General features: G+C 38.2%; 1 protein-coding gene across 9 annotated transcripts in view; it reads left to right on the forward strand.

Annotated features, from left to right (window-relative positions):
• CEP170 (centrosomal protein 170) overlaps positions 1-19,530 on the forward strand; it is a 97,156-nt gene that overhangs the window by 24,579 nt on the left and 53,047 nt on the right. For 8 of the 9 annotated variants that reach the window (XM_044419641.1, XM_044419649.1, XM_044419658.1 and 5 more), the window contains exons 4-9: positions 747-825; positions 2,379-2,437; positions 3,545-3,707; positions 7,398-7,532; positions 16,401-16,871; positions 18,807-19,441. In XM_044419641.1, the coding sequence (XP_044275576.1) occupies positions 747-825; positions 2,379-2,437; positions 3,545-3,707; positions 7,398-7,532; positions 16,401-16,871; positions 18,807-19,441 (1,542 nt within the window). The remainder of the gene's footprint in view (positions 1-746; positions 826-2,378; positions 2,438-3,544; positions 3,708-7,397; positions 7,533-16,400; positions 16,872-18,806; positions 19,442-19,530) is intronic. The other variant, XM_044419700.1, reaches the window with a different exon arrangement.

A 19,530-nucleotide genomic window follows, 5' to 3' on the forward strand; every position in this document is an offset into this window, starting at 1 on the left:
TTTGTGGGAAATTTGCATGAGTATTTATAAATGTTTTTTCAGCTGCTGAATCCAAATATATATATATATATATCTAAGAGGTGCATTTCAGTATTGACTCTGAAACCAAAGGTGGCAGCTCTTTGAGTCATATGGCTTAATCAATATTGATACAATTTTTGACTGTTGTATATTGCAAACTTAGGTTGAAAAATTACAAAATGTCAACTGATTGAAACAATTAGGGGGTGTTGGACAGCAATACAAAATCTGTAGAAGATATATGAAACTAAATGTGCTATAGAGCATTAAAAAATAAGATTTGGAGTATAGACCAGCTTTCTGTGACACTGATGCTGGAAATGGAAACTGAAAAATCAAGAGAGCTGCCAAAATTACATGTTAATTAGAACTGAAATATATGCATCATTTTCTAATCAGAAGAACAATAAACAGCTTACAACTACAGAAGTAATACCTAGTATTACCTTAAAACAACTCTTTACAATTTTCAGTTACTATATCTAACTTTTATACTGACATGTTGAGTAGGACTCATATTACCATTTGGCAGATGTCAAACAACAGTTGTTTTTCCCCCAAAAAAGTATTCATGGAATACTCCTGGATTTCTTTATTTTTTACTGAGCAAGTAAGCTGGAACATTATTTTGAACAATTGAATAGTGGTTTGTGTTGCTGTGAAGACTGAATTAGTACTCAGATGTTCATGATTGCTAAGTTTAATACTACTTTTTTTCCTTCCAGACATTTGTGAATGATGTACGGATTCCAGAACAAACATACATCACCCTGAAACTTGATGATAAATTGAGATTTGGATATGATATCCTTATTACAATAATGTGTTACCATTATTATTCACTTTAAAAACAGCAGCTCTTGATCATATTGAAAATTTACCTATTAAGTTGCTTGGGTTTTTTCTTTTGGATTAATGTTATCAGTTTCTCTAAGTATTTATAAGAGGATAAAAATAGCTATAATACTTCAGTATGTACAGATGAAATATTAGAAATGTATGGATTGAAAAAGTATCTCTGAAGTTATTAGATAATTAAAAATAAACCATCTTGTAGCATGCCTTGCAATAAATATAGTTGCTTTGTTCATTGTATACGTCTGTCGTGCCTAATGGCTCGACAGAGACATCGACTCGTGAGAAAGAGTCAAATGTTCACAATGAGAATCAGACATTGGAAGAAGGGGACTTATACTTGGGGCCCAGTAACCAAACGGCCCCTCTGCGGCCTGACTCTGAGACGGCTGAGCAAATAGCCTCCCCACAGCCTAATGATGAGGCTTCTAAACGGATGGCTTCTCTTCATCCTGATGCTGAGGTGCTTGAACAAGTTGCCCCCCCCCCCACCTCCTGACTCTGAAGCTGCTGGGCAGAGTTCAGGAGACCAAGAAGAGGTGACGCTAAATTTGGCTGACGCTCAATTTAGGAGGAGTTTACGGCGTCTGGAACGATTGAGAAGACAGGACAGAGGTTTGTCCCACCCACGAGTGGAAAGACGTGACAGGACAAGCTAATCCCATGTGGGCTGCTCATATACTTCAGAAAGGAGGGAGCAACTGCGGTGCTAGGAGCTCCCCGCTAGAGCTTATCTATTGCATCGTAAATCTTGTAGAAAGTAGCAATAAAAGTATTTAGTTTTATGGCCGGCTGCTGTGTGAGTTAATTGGAGATGTGAGTTATGACCTCACGACAATGTCCTATGAATTTGCCAAAAATGAAACTAAAGTTCTGGAACTAAGTATAGTTAGGAAGGAGGATGTACAGCAGCAGTGCAAGGTAGCAGACGTTTCGACCACCCAGCAGCAAAGACAAGCTGTGATTCCTGTGCTGTCCTCCTCCAGTTTGGACCCAGATAAGGGAAATGGTGAAACTGGGAGCTGAAACAAATCCAGGTTCTGGTCCATATATGGAGAAGGAGCAGAAATCAGCTTCAGAGCTGGGAAGAGCTTCAGGCTCATCTCACGTGCCACTTGGGCACCATTATCTGTGTCATCCTGGCCAGCAGAAAGGAACGGTGGTGGTTATTTCTAGGGAAGTCTAAGAGTCACAAGAGCCAATCTTCCTTTTTATCCTAGCATGCTTCAGGTCAGGATGACACAGGGAGGGTGGGGAAGATGACAAATTAGTCTCTCTCCACAGGCTAGCAGTGTTTCTGCAGTCACTGAACTGCTAAGCAAGATAAGTGAGCAGTTGTTTTGGGAGTGGGGGTTCTTGAGAAGTATGTTTTGGAGAGTGGAAAGGACAAGGTAAATGAACTTCTGTAGTTCAAAATTTTCTAGCTCAAGAAGTTATTAAGAACTATTAGAGGTTTCCAATGCAATTAGACAAATGTTACCACTTTCCTTATTGCATCATACATACCAATCTTTTTACTGTAGTCAGAGGAGAGATGAGAGTCCCAGAAGAAGCACTTAAGGTAAAAGAAAAAAAAAATCTGTACTGTTTCTAGGCTTAGACTGTGAAGCTAAAGGGTGCTTCTAAGAAGCATCTCCAATGTATGCATGCACATAAGGAGCTTGTGGGACTATTGCTAAAATTTTGTTTGTAGTCAGATTGCACATATGAAAGCTGCCCTATAGTAACCTTGCTTGGGCTACTGTGAGCAGTTGCATGAACAGCCCACCAAAGGAGGTGTCAGTTCCTATTCTTGAAGCACATGTAGGGGACACTAGATAGTGAATTTACCCAAATTACAGTGCTACCTCGGCTCATGGCCAAATCAGGTTGCGAACAAAATTTCAGAAAAAAATTGCCTCAGGTTGTGACCTCCGCATTGGGTGACGATCACAATCGTGCCTGTCTTCCCTGCAGGGGGGCGAGTGGGGTGGGGGGGGGGGGGGGGGGGGGGATGGCCGGGATCATGCTCGGGGGGGTGGCCATGATCGCGGTCGTGCTCATGCAGGGAACACGGGTGTGATCGTGGTTATGCTCGGGGGAGATGGCCGCGATCATGCTGGGAGGGGGGCGGGGATGGCCACAATATTTGTTTTTCTTTGTCACTTTGCTTCACATTTTTGTGATTAAAAAAATAGTTACAGAACAGATTAACCTTATTAACATTGAACCTTATGAGGAAATTTGACTTGGCTCATGGCCAATTTGGGTCACGACCAGAGAGCCAAGGTACCACTTTATATTTGCATAGAAGCTAATTACATTAAAATAAATTATCTGATGGTTTGCCTTTTCCAGTAGCATTAGAATCAAGTACTGGCCTTGTTTGCACAATAACTGCAGTTTAAGCAAACTTGTTTAAAGCAACGGCACATGCTGGGCACTGTTTTCCTAATTACTCATCCAGGCATGGTTTGTCAGGTAATCCAAACCAGAGTGGCTGGGCTTGTGGTGGTGGTGGGTACAACCCTCAAATAATCCAAGAATGCAGTAGCGTACACGACCATAGCTTGTTTAAGCAGCAGTCAACATGCAAAGTATTTTAATTTTTTTGTAACTAAACAAGATTATGTTCAAGCTTACTGAAGTTATGTTGCACTGCTTGATGAGATTGTATTTTAAACTCCAGCATGAAAAGTTTACAAGTCAACTGCAGTTATCCCAGAAATCCTCAGAGGCAGAAGGATCAAAAGTGACGAGTGCCAAAGCTGCAGAGCCAAAGATACAAGACACTATTGCTGAAGGACACCACAAAGCTATTGACGCACTGAAATCTGAAGAGAAGTCTGCAGGTAAGCAAAATGAATAGATCTGTTCTGGCCATTAAATATTGAATCTTTCATGTATTGCATGGTTAATATAAAAACAATATTCAGGTTATAATGTTAAATGTCATCCAATGTTGCCTCATGTTTGATTCTTTAATTTAGATAGGCAATAAGTCACTTCAATTCCATTTCTTCCTCTTCCACTATCAATAATTTGTGATTCTGAAATAGAAAAACAGGGCTGGCTCAAGGCATTTTGTCATTTGACAAGCTAAAATTCTGTCTTACCCACCCCTTTACACCTTGTTTTATGTGGAACAGTGTAACAGTGATTCAGCCATACATGAAATGTTTCCACTTTTAATTAATATGTTTAATGATGTAAATAACTCAGAATTTCTGTATTTGCATATTATAATCCAGCCCAAGAAATCCAACCATTCCTGGTCTCTTAATTAAAAGTGGCAATGCCTTGCACACTCCCCTCATCCCCAGAATTTTCCGAGTTAGACAACCCAGAAATTCCTGCTGTGATGTTTTAACCATATCAAAGAGATATGAAACAAGGTAAAGAACAAATAAAACTCACAGTGGTTGTGACTTCTGCTGGGTTGATTTTTCTAACAGAAAATTTCAGTTTATTTATATAAATGCAAGCTGATACTTTTGAGACTGAAATCTTGTGTATATGTATGTTTATGTGGGAGCAAGCTTTGCTAGGCAGAATGAATCTTCTGTGAACATACATTAAAGTGGTTTGTAAATTTCACACACATGGCAAGTGGTAGAATTCTATATGCTGTCAATGATAGCATCATGTGCTACTAAAGCAGTAAAATAAGTTTAGATTTGATAAGAAAGTAAGTATTACATATATTATTTTTCCCCCAAAATTTCAGTTGTCTCTTCCCCAAATGCCACTAGTGGAAAAATTGAGTTCAGTACTTCTACAAATTTTATGTTTGTCATTGCTTGTAAATAACTCAGAATTTGGAGTTATTTACATTGGGATTGGGAGTCGGAGGCACTGCTTTGCAGTGGTTCCACTCCTATCTCAACGGCCGATTCCAGAAGGTAGTGCTGGGGGACTGTGGCTCTGCGCCATGGCAGCTATGCCATGGAGTACCACAGGGCTCCATTTTGTCCCCTTTGCTGTTTAACATCTATATGAAACTGCTGGGAGAGGTAATCAGGAGGTGTGGGCTACGGAATCATCAGTACGCTGATGATACCCAGCTCTACCTCTCATTTTCCACCAATCCAGGTGAGGCAGTGGCTGTGCTGAACCGATGCTTGGCCGAGGTTATGGGTTGGATGAGAGCCAATAAACTGAAGCTCAATCCAGACAAGACAGAGGTCCTGTTGGTTGGCGGATCGGGCTTCAGAGAGGGTGGATTTGACCTGGCCCTGAATGGGGTTGCACTCCCTCTTAGGGACAAGGTCCACAGCTTAGGAGTACTCCTTGACCCGGAGCTTTCATTGGAAGCTCAGGTGACAGCGGTGGCGAGGAGTGCTTTCCTTCAGCTTCGGCTGATTAATCAGCTGCGCCCCTACCTGGATTACGACTGCCTGACGATGGTGACACACGCACTGGTGACTTCCAGGCTTGACTTCTGTAACGCGCTTTACGTGGGGCTTCCCTTGAAGACGGTCCGGATACTTCAGTTGGTTCAAAATAGAGCTACCAGGTTGCTGACGGGGACGGGGCGTTATGTTCACATGACTCCAGTCCTCCGACAGCTTCACTGGCTTCCCATTGAAGTCCGGGCCCAATTCAAGGTGTTGGTTATGACCTATAAAGCCCTAAACGGCTTGGGACCTGGTTACCTGAAGGAGCGCTTACATCCATATATGCCCGACCGCCCCTTGAGATCTACGGGAGAGGCCCTTCTCCGGGAACCCTCCGTGAAAGAAATTAGGAGGGTAGGTACTCGGAGGAGGGCTTTCTCTGCGGTGGCGCCCAATCTATGGAATGTGCTCCCCAGAGAGGTCCACCTGGCGCCGTCGTTATTTGTTTTTTGGCGCCAGGTGAAGACCTTTTTATTTAAACGTCATTTTAATTGTTAACAATAATATTTATCTGGCCAAGGCGACTTCTTTTCTTTTCTTTTATAACTTTTCTTTTATAACTTCTTTTATAGCGTTTATATATAGATAGATAGATAGATCGATAGATAGATATAATTTATTTTATATTATTAATTTTAATTTTATATTGTTATTTTTGTATTGTATTTTATTGTGTTGTAAGCCTCCCCAAGGCTTCGGCAAGGGGCGGCATAGAAATGTTCTAATAATAATAATAATAATAATAATAATAATAATTGCTGCTGTAGCAAAAGGTACAGAAAAGCATGGTCTATTTTTTTGCCAGAATTTTTTGATGCTTAATTTGAAATATGAAGTTCTGCTCTACTGCTTTTCCATCAGCCAGTCCAGAGAAGCTGCTGAAAACCTGGACGTTTTCTAGAAGCAGATTTAGAATGGGTAAAGACAAATTGATGGAATCAAACTAAAATCTGATCTGGATCAAAGTGTGCAACTAGTGTGGCTAGGGTTACACATTCTTGCAAGACTAAATTCACAATTTGGGGCCATTACTTGACTCAGTGCTGCAAATGAAATCATAGGTGATATCAACAGTTACAAGTGTCTATTTGTCAGTTGAACCTCTATTTGGAAGTTTTGCTTGATGGAGTGTGCAGCTGGCTTTGGTGCTTGTGGAGGCCAGGTACACCTGTTTTAAATCAGCTGCACTGGCTGTCAATCTGCTTTCAGGTCTAATTTAAAGTGTTGGCTTTGCTTTTCAAAGTAAGGGTGAATAACACTGGTAAGCTTGGTGAGGCAGGGCAATGTTTGAACCCTGATCACTTCATAGGCTGCTGTCTTTCTGTTACATCACTAACTACTAGCAAACTACCACTGCAAATTTAGGACAGTGGGGGTCACGCATAATTTGTGGGCTGCATGTTGCCTATTCCTTTTTTAAGCTATAAGTGATTTGGGATCAAGTTTTTCTAGAACTGTATAAACCTGCCCAGGGCCTATGATCAGCCTCTGAGTCCCTGTTTGTGGACTTAACATCAAGATGTGTTAGACTGGTAGTCACTAGAGACAGACCTTTTAATTGATGTCTCCAAGCTTACAAAACACCCTCCCTGGGTAGGTGTGTGCAGCTTCATATTGATATCTTGTAGGAAAAGTAGGAGGAAAAATGTTTAATATTATTTTACTGATACTTTAATGTTTTGTATTAAATTGCTGCTATTCTTCATTTCTTTTTCTTAGCTATACACTGCTCTATTCTTCTGATATTATTGAATTGTTACTTTATTACTATTACTTTCAGGCACATTTGGGTTTTGTGTGCTTCTATGAATTTTAATATCAATAGGAACCAGTAAAATATAAATACAATGAAAGTTTCTCTTTGATATGCTATGAGCCACTTTCAGAGGTTCCGCCATGACAGGTAGCACATACATATCCAAGGATAAGAAGAAGATATTGAGGTAGGTTCATAGGTTAGACCTGTTAGCCTTGCTGTTCCTCTCTGTTCAGTACTGGGATAGGGAAGGAAGTAAATAATGAACCATTCTTATTATCTTAGTCAATCTGTGGTCAGCAGTGCATAGTATTCAGTATTATTTATTTTCACAAAGGAATATGTATATTTTTCAAATTGATAGACTTGTTCCAAACTTGTTTATACAGAGCTTTCTGCCATGCCTCGGGGTACACCTTTATACGGACAGCCATCATGGTGGGGTGATGACGAAGCTGAAGAACACAATGGTTACAAACAAGATAATAAACCAGAAGAGAAAATACAAGGGACTGAAGTTTTAGGTAAGGTTATTAAAAAGATGGATCCATTTATAACTTGTAGCATGTCTTGCAATAAATATAATTGCTTTGTTCATTGTATACTTCTGTCATGCCTAACGGCTCGACAGAGACATCGACTCGTGAGAAAGAGTCAAACGTTCACAATGAGAATCAGACATTGGAAGAAGGGGACTTATACTTGGGGCCCAGTAACCAAACGGCTCACAACAGTTTCTCAATTTCCCAAATGTGCCCTTGAGTCCAAAAAATTTGAGGACCTTTGTCTTAGAAGAAAGAAACAACATTCAGAATAAACCTTGTAGGTTTATTCTGACAAAAAATCTGGGCAAAAAATAACATAAAATAATTTAGCACAGACCAGTGCAAAGTTCTTTATTTAGGAAAAATAAATCAATAATACTGGTATAAGGTGGGATCTAACTAGCTTGGCAGTAGTACAGATGAAAAGGATCTTGGATTCATTTATTTTTCTAAACCAATATTTCATCTTGGTCAGTACTCTCCTGGGTAACATTTGGATACGTAGGATTTGAGTGGGGGTTTAAGGTAGCTCCCAGATGTGTGGGGCACAGTTACCAGGATTCTTGCACTCACAGAGACCTATTCCCATTGTGCTCTTTTTCTTTCTGTTTTTCTCTCCCAGCCATTAGTCTCGCTATTTCTTGTCACCCCACCACTTTTTTTTTTTTTTTTTTTTTTTTTGCTCTCTTTTTTTTTTTTTTTTTTTTTTTTTGCTATTGCTCTCTTTTCTTTGTCCTTAGCATTTTTCTTTCTCTCCCCTTCTAGCCTCTAGCCTTGCCATTTCTCTCCCTTGTGGAATACACCTTTTTTTGACTAGGCTAGTCTCTATATTAGCCATTAGGTGGCCAGTCACTTTCTCTGTGGGAGCCATTTTATGGTAGAGCTCACAGCAGTTTCTCAATTTCCCAAATGTGCCCTTGAGTCCAAAAAATTTGAGGACCTTTGTCTTAGAAGAAAGAAACAGCATTCAGAATAAACCTTGTAGGTTTGTTCTGACAAAAAAATCTGGGCAAAAAATAACATAATTTAGCACAGACCAGTGCAAAGTTCTTTATTTAGGAAAAATAAATCAATAATACTGGTATAAGGTGGGATCTAACTAGCTTGGCAGTAGTACAGATGAAAAGGATCTTGGATTTGCAGTTGATGATAAACTGAGCGTGAATGAGCAGTGTGACATGGTTGCACAAAGACAAGTGCTCTGAGTCAACATGTTTACCTCCTGACTTCTGCATCAGAAGAATTCCATTATGATGAGAAATTATTGACTTGGTTTGCAACTCTTTAGAGTATCTGTCTGAAAATTTAATATTAGGCAAGCAACTTAAAAAAAGATGTTCATGTGTGGTACAAAACTTGAGATTCATTTATTTTTCTAAACCAATATTTCATCTTGGTCAGTACTCTCCTGGGTGACATTTGGATACGTAGGATTTGAGTGGGGATTTAAAGTAGCTCCCAGATGTGTGGGGCACAGTTACCAGGATTCCTGACCATTGGCCATACTGGCTATGGCTGATAGGAGCTAAAGTCCAAAACATCATGAGGGCACCAATTTTGGGGAAAGCTGTTTAAGGTTTTGTATGCAACCTCCTGGATGGATGTGTCTGTTTAGTTTTTTTCTGTGGAACTTTCTGTACTATAGAATTGTATTAATGAAAATTGATGTAAGTGAAATATCCTGTAAACAATGAGTCAGTTTGTCTATGAATGTCTTATAAAATGGTATTGAATTAGTAAGCAGAGTTTGGTTGGTTTATATTAAATTTGTTTAAAGGCCGCCTATTAGCATTATGCTCTCTGGGCAGCCATTACAATAAAATTATCAATAGGCAATATAAATAAAATAATACAATTGAAATACAAAAGATAATATGACATATAGATAATCAACAAGAATAAACTTAAGTTAGTAAATTAAAACCAGCACAAATTAATACAAAAACAGTAAGTTGTGTCATAGGTGTTCTAGAAAATAAAAGTTTTAGTCAGACACCTTAAATGCAGTAGAGTAGGTGCCTGGCAAATTTCTGATGATAAGGCATCCCGTCCTTGGGGTGCCACCTCAGAAAAAGTCCTCTTCCTTGCAACCTCTCCCTCAATGGCAAAACTGAATGTTTGGGGGTTTCTGTTCTTCTGACTTTGTGGGTAAGTTGGAGGACAGTTAAAGGGAACACTTCAACTAAGTTACAAAGACTGAATTGAAGGACATCCTTGTGTCTTTTAGTTGTGCACATTATGAAAGTTGAAGGGAAAAAACAAGACTTTTTGCTCAAGGATGTAGTGGAGGGGCCCCCATGGTGGTGGGAGCACCCCCACTTATTTTAGCAGGGGCTGTCATGGTGGTTGCTGGATTCCTAAAGCCAGTGTGTCCCCCATCTCTCAAGAAACTTAATTTTTTCTGGTTCATGGTTGGCAGTTACTACTGTGTTGGAGTCCTGAATTTAACAGTTTAAGAACAGGAGTGTACGTGTGGTATTTTTCTTTAATCGTTCCCAACAATTCCTGGGAATTGCCTATCTGTAGAGACCTGCCAGGCATGCACATGTGTTTTCTGTGGCAGTTTCCCTCATAGTTATCCTTTGTTCCTCAGCAACATGAGGTGAGCTTGCCTTTGTTGCTCCAGAAACTCTCCCACCCTACCCCCTCCATTCACACCACACATTTAGAACACTTTTATTTCACTTTAAACAGTCATTACTTCCCCAAAGAAACTTGGGGACCATAGTTTATCAAGGGTACTGAGTGTCATAAACACAGAGAGAAAGTTTCCACAGTTCCAGGGGAAGAGGGGTTGACTGATAAAGCCATTCTGGAAATCATAGCTTTGAGAGGCAAAAAGATGTTTTCCAGCAACTCCTAGCTTCAGCTTTATTTGGGAGAAATAATGGCTAAAGTAGAATAAAAGTATCACAACTGGAATATGTTCACAGGAATCAATGGGAAAAATTAGCTGTGACTTCTGATAGCCGTAAGTTCCTCTTACCTCAGAAAGGCAACTTTATGAATGATTCATTGTGGATCCAATGAGAGCACAATGAAAGATTATTGAATATCTTGAAAAAGTCAAACCCCTAAACTATGGACTCTTGACTCATGCAGGATCTCCCACACATGCACACATAAAGTCAGTGATTGCAGAGACCAGAGAAAATGAGCAGAAACAAACAGTGATTGTCATTCCTAACTGCTGCTCTTTGGCGTATATAACTGCATATGTTTCTATAAGTATGGGTAATTTGCACATGTGTTTCCTTTTTTCTGCTGTCCTCCCTGTCCTTTTCCTCTTTTACATAATAAGCCTATGGACAGGAACTGCCTTATTAATTACGTGTAAGCCAACTCTGGGAGCTTTTTGGCTGAAGAGTGGGGTATGAATTGAATTTAAAAAAATCATTCATAATAAGAAATAGCTTCTAGAAGCTGTCCTTGCTCCACCTCAAAAAGAGAAGCCCTTGTCTTGCATTCACTGCACAACAGGAATTCAAAGTGACAAAGCTCATTTTTATTATATAACCATAGGCTGCATAATCTTGTAAATAGGTGTGGCTTGGGGTGGATGGCTTTAATCAGGCGGTGGCTTTGAGTTATGGCTCTGACTGTCTTGAGGGAACTGCTCCACTGAGAAAGCCTATGCCACTGTCTTTATTTACAAACTGAGGCAGTACATGTAACTCAATGCACATAACTCATAATAATTTTTCCCAGTGAATTTCACATGAAGGATTGTCTATATGGAATATTAGAAAAATCCACAAGTAGCATTGGGCAGGAATTGATATTTAACTATCTCTGCAGAGATTATGTGGGTGTTTTTATCCCATGTTATATTTTTTGCATACATTCCTCTATTGACATTTCTTCACTTCATATACATGTTATGTTTGAATTTGTATACAGTTTGCTACAAGGTAAACAATTTATTTGCTTGGATGTTTACCAGAATCCCAAGTAGAATATAGTTATAACTATTTCATAGTTTACTATTCATAAATTAAATACAGCTTGCTTATATTATCAATTTGTAAGCAACTTGAACTAAGCTGTACCAGCATTTCAAATTACGTCAAATTTGATGTAATCTTCCTCATTTGCCCTGTTAGGAAACATGGCAATGCATTTAAAGTAAGGGAAAGTATTTATTATGCCAGATGGAGCATGGTTTAATTAGGAGATTTATATAGGAGATTAGTTACTGCTAATCCAACTAGATACAATTAGCCTTTACAGCCATAAGTTAATAAGATTACTTTTCATTACTATTTTGCAGCTTTCATTGAAATTTCTAACGGAAAACTGGTGAGCAAATTCAGTGGGTTCAATTCAAACTCTAACTTTACTAGTTATACTAATCTGTTTTCTGTGCCATAGATCCAAGAAATAAAGAAGACATGAATGAGGTTTAAATCACCTGGTACTGTTACTTTCAGTTTAAAGTAGTCCACTTTGTCACCTTCATTAGTTTCTTATGATATTTTTTAATATATTGTCATGTTGTCATCCTTCCCCCCCCAAGGTACTTAGCCATAGCCCAACATTTTTTCTGGATTTTTAATAGACATAAGGTTTCACTCATCTTTGGCAGTTGGGTCTGTTCTAATTTTATATCCAAGGGTGGTGAAGTCTTTTGTGAATTATAAAAGGTTGTGTATATAATATAATATACACACCTTCCTCACACTGGGGAAAAAATATTGCTGTGATATTTTGTTGTGAGCATGATAGAAATATATTAGTTATCCATTGTTTTATATCTAAAAATAATTCAGTCACTTGGTGAGAAATAAATTTATCCTTTCATAGCCTGTTGGTCCATTTTTAGGCTATTTGTTTGTCTGGGATAAATATCTGGAATATAGTTATCTAACAAAGCATTCTCTACCATAGTTACTTGCAGGTAAGTTAGCTATTCCAAAATAGTTTTCCAAATATTCAGAAGCATTCAGAAGCTGACATTTCACAAAAAGTGACACAGGAAATTTTTTCGGAGGTTGTGATAATTTATTTTCCTTAGTGGAAAGGACTTTCCATTTGTACAAGCTGAGCCTCTTCCATTCCCTCCCTTCCCCCCCCCCCCCACCTCAACCCTCTATGCTTATAGTCACTTGTATTTCTTGACTTTGCAACCCCTGAGAACAGCTTTTTGTGTGGGAAGGAGATTCAGTAGATATAGCAATCTGAAAATCTCATGCCTTGACCAGAATAAGTGTATTCCATTGACATAAGCTGCCATTGGATACCAGGCAGGATAGTTATTGAATTACGAGTATCCTACTATTTCCAGTCACAAATATGGTGATGTGGTGATTTTGAAGCAAAAACAATCCACTGAACTTTACTTGTAGTTGTCTTACTAAGACTGGTGCAAAAAAATCAACTAATTGAGGTGAAATGTAGATTAAAATCCATAATTGATATAAATATCTTTTTTTCTGCAAGTGTCAAATCTCTTTGATAGTAAATAAATGGGAAAATAGTAGATAAGACTTTTGCTGGTAACTAAAAATTTTCCTCCGGTTTCACAGTTTGTTTATTTTTATGCCCATTTGATGGGTGGGAAAGAGCCAAGCTAGTTAACTGTGATTGTGTGATGTGCCTTTACACTTCTATTTCTCAGTGTTAATAGAGGTACAGATAACCATGAATTGGGGTTTTCTTTTTATACCTCAGCCTGTCTAATTTGTCACACTGCAATAATAGGCGTGGAGTTTACACATAAGAAGGATTGTTTTGGATCAGACCAAAGGCCTATCTAGTGTTCTTTTCCCACATGGTGTCCCACAAGCAGGACATCCACTCATGTTCTCCACAAACTAGAAACATGCTGCCCTCATATACCTGAAACCATTATTGATGCCCCACCTCAAATGAATGATATAGACAGGGATTTTTAGTAAACATTTGCTTTTTGAAATGTATTGGTAAGTGAGCTCTATGATTGTTCATGATTACAGTCAGGGCTTTTTTTTTTGTCATAGAATGCACCGGAATGGCGTTCCGGCACCTTTTTTTCAATGGATTTTATGAAGTGATTTTGAACGGAGTAGCAGATCAGCAGCAAACATCAGTAACATAGTGCCTGCAGGCTGCTTTTGTGTCTGCTATCTGCTATCTGATAGTGAGACACAGCTGCTTGGGATGGCTTGAGATTGGTGTGTGTGCTTACTTCCACTTCCGGCACCTTTTTTTTTTTTTTTTTTTTTTACAAAAAAAGTACTGATTACAGCTGTCAATAAACTTGCAACTTTTAGTCCAAATGATTGTGAGATATTCTGAAACTACATATGTTAAACAGTTAATAGTATTGTATATCTTAAATTGTTGACAGTTTTCAATAAAAGAAACATTTTCCCTTAACTTTTGGAACACTACACTGAGTTGTCTGTTTAATGATGAAGAATTTAACAAGTTTTCAGAGTGAGTTGGAAATAAGTCATCAAGGAAATAATTTTCCTATACTACAGTAGCATTAATAAAAGAATAGTGCTGATACCATCATGTTCCATCTTCAACTGCTGACCTCTACTTAGAAACAAATAACTGAGCTGATGGCTATCATAAAACATCTCTTACTACTGCTGCACAAAATCCTTACGCTTCACATAAACAATCCTTTTTACTTTTTCAATTGAGAATCCATCCTGTCAAACTGCTACTCAGAAAACACCACACAGTAAAATGGATTTGATCAGTCCTTGTTCTTCCATGGATTTACCTGCAGGCCAGTCTTGCCTTCTTTACCCAGCTTTGCTCTTTAACCCCCCTCCATTACTGTTAACACATACTGCTCTTATCCTTCTGCTTTCTGCTCTGTGCATTTCTTGCTTGTTTTACTGTGCTGTCTTCCATTCCAAGCAAAAGCTTGTTTTCTTTTTCAGAAACCTGACCCAATTTCCTGGTTTTGAATCTGTACATACTCATGCACACAGAGGCATGCACACAGTTTAATTCCTAGGCAAACACCATTCCAGTCATATTTACCTAGCTCTGCATTGTATGTTAATTAAGCAACTGCCTGTCTTTTTGCCAATCAGTAGTGTAGTGTCGTGTCCTGGCAAAGACATTGTTTTGAATTTTTAACATTTTTCATGCTATAGTGCTAGAAAAGGTAAGGATATTGATCAAACCCAATTATTAAAGTAACTTTCCCTTTAAGAAGAAAAGTGATTAGCACCATTCCAAAGCTGTAGGAGTATCAATTTGGGCAAAATGCACATGGGGGTGGGGGGGGGGACACAGAGATACACTCAGCTATTCCACAGTTAAAAATCTCATGTTGGATCTAGTCATTCTATAAAGTACAATACAGAACCAGAACTGCACTTGCACAATAGGAGGAGGAGCAAATCAACAGAAGTCTTTGGAAGGAGCACTGCATGAAGAAATGTGGCTTCCATGCCTGCAATAGCATATTTACATCCAAGACAAACATATAAAGTATCCTAACTTGGATTTAAGGGTGCACTTTCATAAGCAAAAGTATGCAAGTTTTTGGTGCTAAATTAAATTAAAATTAAATTTTATATATTTTAACTGCTTATGGCAAAACCCTCTCTTTACATATTTCTATTAATCTGATCACTGGAGAGGAAAAATAAGGCTCTAATTTTTTAAAACTAGACTCTTTTCACTAAAAATGATCCAAAAATGTCCATTCCAGAGAAATAGTTCTAGTTCCTTTTTATTGTTAAGAAGAGATTAGACAAATAACTGAGAACCAAATTGGATTAAATAAAATTAGATTTTGCATTTTAAAAACTAAAGTAAAAAATGTACATCTCAGTCTTTTAAACTGAGGATGAAAATCAGAAGCTACCATGTACTAGTTCTCTTTTCCCTAACCAGTGCCTTACATTCCTCAGGTATAATGACAGCTTCACTATAGTAGCTTCATCACTAACTGGATGGTAAAATTAAATGAGGTTACTCCTGAAAAACCTGGTTAGGTCTGTTTGCTCTGCTGCCTGTTTCAAAATGCCTTTTGCATGATGTGCTTTTTTCATCCACATACTGTACACATTAAGAGATACCTTAGAAATGTCCTGCTATTTTGACATTCTCCCTTTTTGTTACTTTTTATGTGCATCTTAAAGTAAAGGATATTATTCACCTGTTGAAATTCACTTCAGGAGTACTTGCTTGTGTTGCATCACATCTTTGACAAGCAAGCTTATTATGCTAAATGCATAATGTTTTGCTACAAGCTCCACAAAAGCTTTAGTATTTATTCAGAATGTACATTGTGTCTTTCTTCTGCTGCTGCTTTCTTTGTTTCATCAAAAAGCAAGATAATTCCAAATTCTGCATGTTTCTTCCTGCTGTAGTAAATTTGTTTTAAATTTGCCTTCCTTTCTCCCTCTGTAATCTATAAATTGGATTTTCACAAGTGTCTTGAGTCCCTACAATCTAGCTTACTTGCTTGGTTCTCTCACTAGTAGAGATCTTTTAAAATCTTAAAGCCAGTTGCATATTGGCTTAGAAGCTCATGCAAGTGAAAAGTCAGAATTTTGGGGGATCCTCTCTTATGTATTCATTCTTGCCAGTGACTCCATTAAATTGTGTCACCATTTGACATCCATGAACCACTTGGAGTCCAAATTTTCGTCTACATTCTTAGTGAGCATTCTTTCAATTAGATATGCTTAATTTCATGCCCATCTTCAGTATGAAAATATCAACAGCATAGAAATGAGTTGCTGTTCTGGAACTATATATTCAGTCTTTCTGCACAGACTTGTATTTCCTTTCCAAGAATGACCACCTGGCTTTTATGTGAATTCTGAAATTCCTTGAAGACTCAGATTTCACAATATTGGGGGATTTCAATTTCTTTATTTTTCTTACTAGGATGCAGCACAGATGGCAAGCAAGCTGAGGAGCAATCTGCAGCTGCAAGTGAAGAAGAACCTTATCCTTTCTGTAGGGAGCCAAGTTATTTTGAAATCCCTACAAAGGAATTCCAGCAACACTCACAAATAACTGAGGGTGCTATTCATGAAATTCCAACAAAAGACACACACATAGCAGGGGCAGGGCATGCTTCATTTACTATTGAATTTGATGACAGCACTCCAGGAAAAGTAACCATCAGAGATCATGTCACCAAATTCACTCCGGATCAGCGCCACAAGTCTAAGAAGCCTTCTCCTTCTGGTGCTCAGGATCTTCCTGGGCTTCAAACTGTGATGATGGCACCAGAGAGTAAAGTGGCAAACTGGTTAGCACAAAACAATCCCCCAACAATGATCTGGGATGCAACAGAGGAAGATTCAAAAAGTATTAAGAGTGATGTTCCAGTCTACTTGAAGAGACTGAAAGGTAACATAAACAATTTCAGCTGTATTTCCTTTCCCTAGAATGTTCTATAGTAAGTATGCTAAATGGAACTGTATACATTCAGTACACTCTTGCCAGCCAGAAGGTTATTTAGTCAAAGCTTAACATTGTATACGATCTGTACATTTCCCAAACATTTCCTTTGAATACTATCGAATGCTACTTGCAAAACATTAAAAACACATCAATGTTTTGGTTACTCTGCAAAATGCAGGATTTCTGGTAAATTTTCATCTATAACTTTAACTAAAGTCATGTGATCCCTTGAACTAAATTACATTTAAAGCATAATCTATACATGTTAAGACAAAATGCCCTGACCACCACAGGTGGCTGAGGGGATGTTTGTGTTGTAGCAGTTCTTTCTGTCTAACATGCATAGAATTGTTTCTTAGTGATTATGTAATATTAAAAACTGGCCAGCTTCCAAAGAACTGCTCCTGTGATGTGGTTTTACACCTAGCTTTCTTCAATAGGGCAAACTGGTTTGGGAGCAGAAGGCATTGCTCAAAAGCAGTCTGTGCACTGTCAGAAGGTAGTAGTGAACTATCTTGGAATAAAATAGTTCACTTTATAAGTTCCCAGGTCAATATTAGTGAAATTTTCAAAATAAAGATTTATTCTACACTAAAAATAAACTTAGAAAAGGGAGTTAAAGAACATGTACCAAAACACATTCATGTATTAAAGTTCCAATGATAAGGATTTCAAACACAATCAGTACATTGATCATCACTGGATCTTGTTTTATTCTGCACCTTTCAGTCTTAACACTTTGTCACTGCTGTTCTGGCATACTGACTATATTGAAGATTTGGGGTGGAACCCACACCTATGCTTGGCCCTCTCCTCCAACATCTGTTCTCACATATTGGGTAACTAAGTAGCCAAGGAACAACTACTGGCACTATTTGCAACAGGCCAGAACTGGCCTTATCTCTCCTGGCACCAAAGCCTTGCATTTGCTGACCAGAATTGGTTATAGTTCAATATTGGGCAATACCTGGATTTCAGCCTGTGCCTGGAATTTGCTGATGGGGACCAAAGGGGAGGTAAAATTACACAGCAACTTAGTAGATGAAAATTGAGATATTCCACTGTTCTTATTATAGTAACACTTTGTTGATTGCTTCATGACCCTTCTTTACTCTGAGGGTTTCCATGAAGATCCTTTAATAAAATTTTGGTTTGTGTATTTTCAACCTCTTCAGTTGCAGATATTTAATGTTCATTTAGAACTCTTTCTCCATGCACCTAACGTGTGTCTTATTAATGATTTTTCAAAAAGGCTTAATAACAAAAGACTTATTTTGCTCTGTCTTTGGTATAATTCAAATTAATTACTTGACTGTAGAAAAAAATTACTATATGTTTGATAAATATTTGTTACTGCAAATAAAGAATTGTATTTCAGAAACCATAGTGTTGAATAGATCAAAACTGTTCTGGAAAAACAACTCCAAGCAGTGTTTCAGATCTATACTTTCAGGAGATGGCTCCCAGTTATAATGAGATGGCTTCCATTCATGTAACATCTGTAGAAGCAAGGTTTGTTTTCTGGCTCAGGAGATATTTGTAGCTTGCTGGACTGTATATTTTTATTATTTAGTTGCTGAGATCTAATTTCAATATAGCTGTTGTTGCACCTTCAGAGTTTGTCAGTGAACATCAATAAGTACTGAATGTTTTTCAGAACAAGACAATTCAAAGACATCCCTCTCACTGATTAGCTATGAAAAGCTCCATTGTTACATGGCAAATCTGAATGTATGTTGTTGTTGCTATAGGAAGCTTGCAATGGATAGTTGAGCTTCTAACAGAAAAACAAATATTGTCTCTGTTTACTTCACACTGGGTGATTATTTCCATGTTATTGCTGCTTATGTAGAGCTAGCTTTCTATCTTTTGTCTTTCCAGGAAATAAACATGATGATGGGACACAGAGTGATTCAGAAAATATTGGGGCACACAAGCATTACAGCAAACGGGCAGCACTTGAAGACCAGTTAAGGCATTATACTGAACAGAAAAAATTGCATGCAAAAGCACAGGAGATAGAGAAACATTCAGATCAACCTACTGCAAGTCAGACTGCTTTTATGATTGAGTTTTTTGATGAAGGTCATCCCCGGAAGCGGAGATCATACTCCTTTTCTCAAAACGTTGGAGCTTTGTGCCCTGAACCACCTTCCTCATCACCCCATACAAGAACTGAAAAGGTGAAAACTGCTGCAATTGACTCTAAAGGGAGTTCATCGCCTTTACAAAATAGTTCTACACAGCAAAGATCAGTTCATGCAAAATTATTAAAGCAAAAATCAGAAGAACCTTCTGCTGCATTACCTTTCTTACAGACTGCGTTGTTAAGGAGTTCTGGAAGCCTTGGGCACAGACCAAGTCCAAATGAGGACATGGAGAAAAAGTTAAAAAGCCAAATGGTTTCAGTGACTGTTGAAAAAGATGATGATGACCAAAGTGATAAAGGTACTTATACAATTGAATTAGAAAATCCCAATACTGAGGAAGTTGAAGCTCGCAAGATGATTGATAAGGTAAGCCATTTAACTCTTTATGCCATTTAATTTTTAATGCCATTATTAAAAATCCCTGTCCACAGCAGTGGCATTCGGTCACTAAGTAC

The sequence above is a fragment of the Varanus komodoensis genome, unplaced genomic scaffold (genome assembly GCF_004798865.1).
Source record: "Varanus komodoensis strain SLA01 unplaced genomic scaffold, ASM479886v1 scaffold1, whole genome shotgun sequence".
Lineage (NCBI taxonomy): Eukaryota > Metazoa > Chordata > Lepidosauria > Squamata > Varanidae > Varanus > Varanus komodoensis.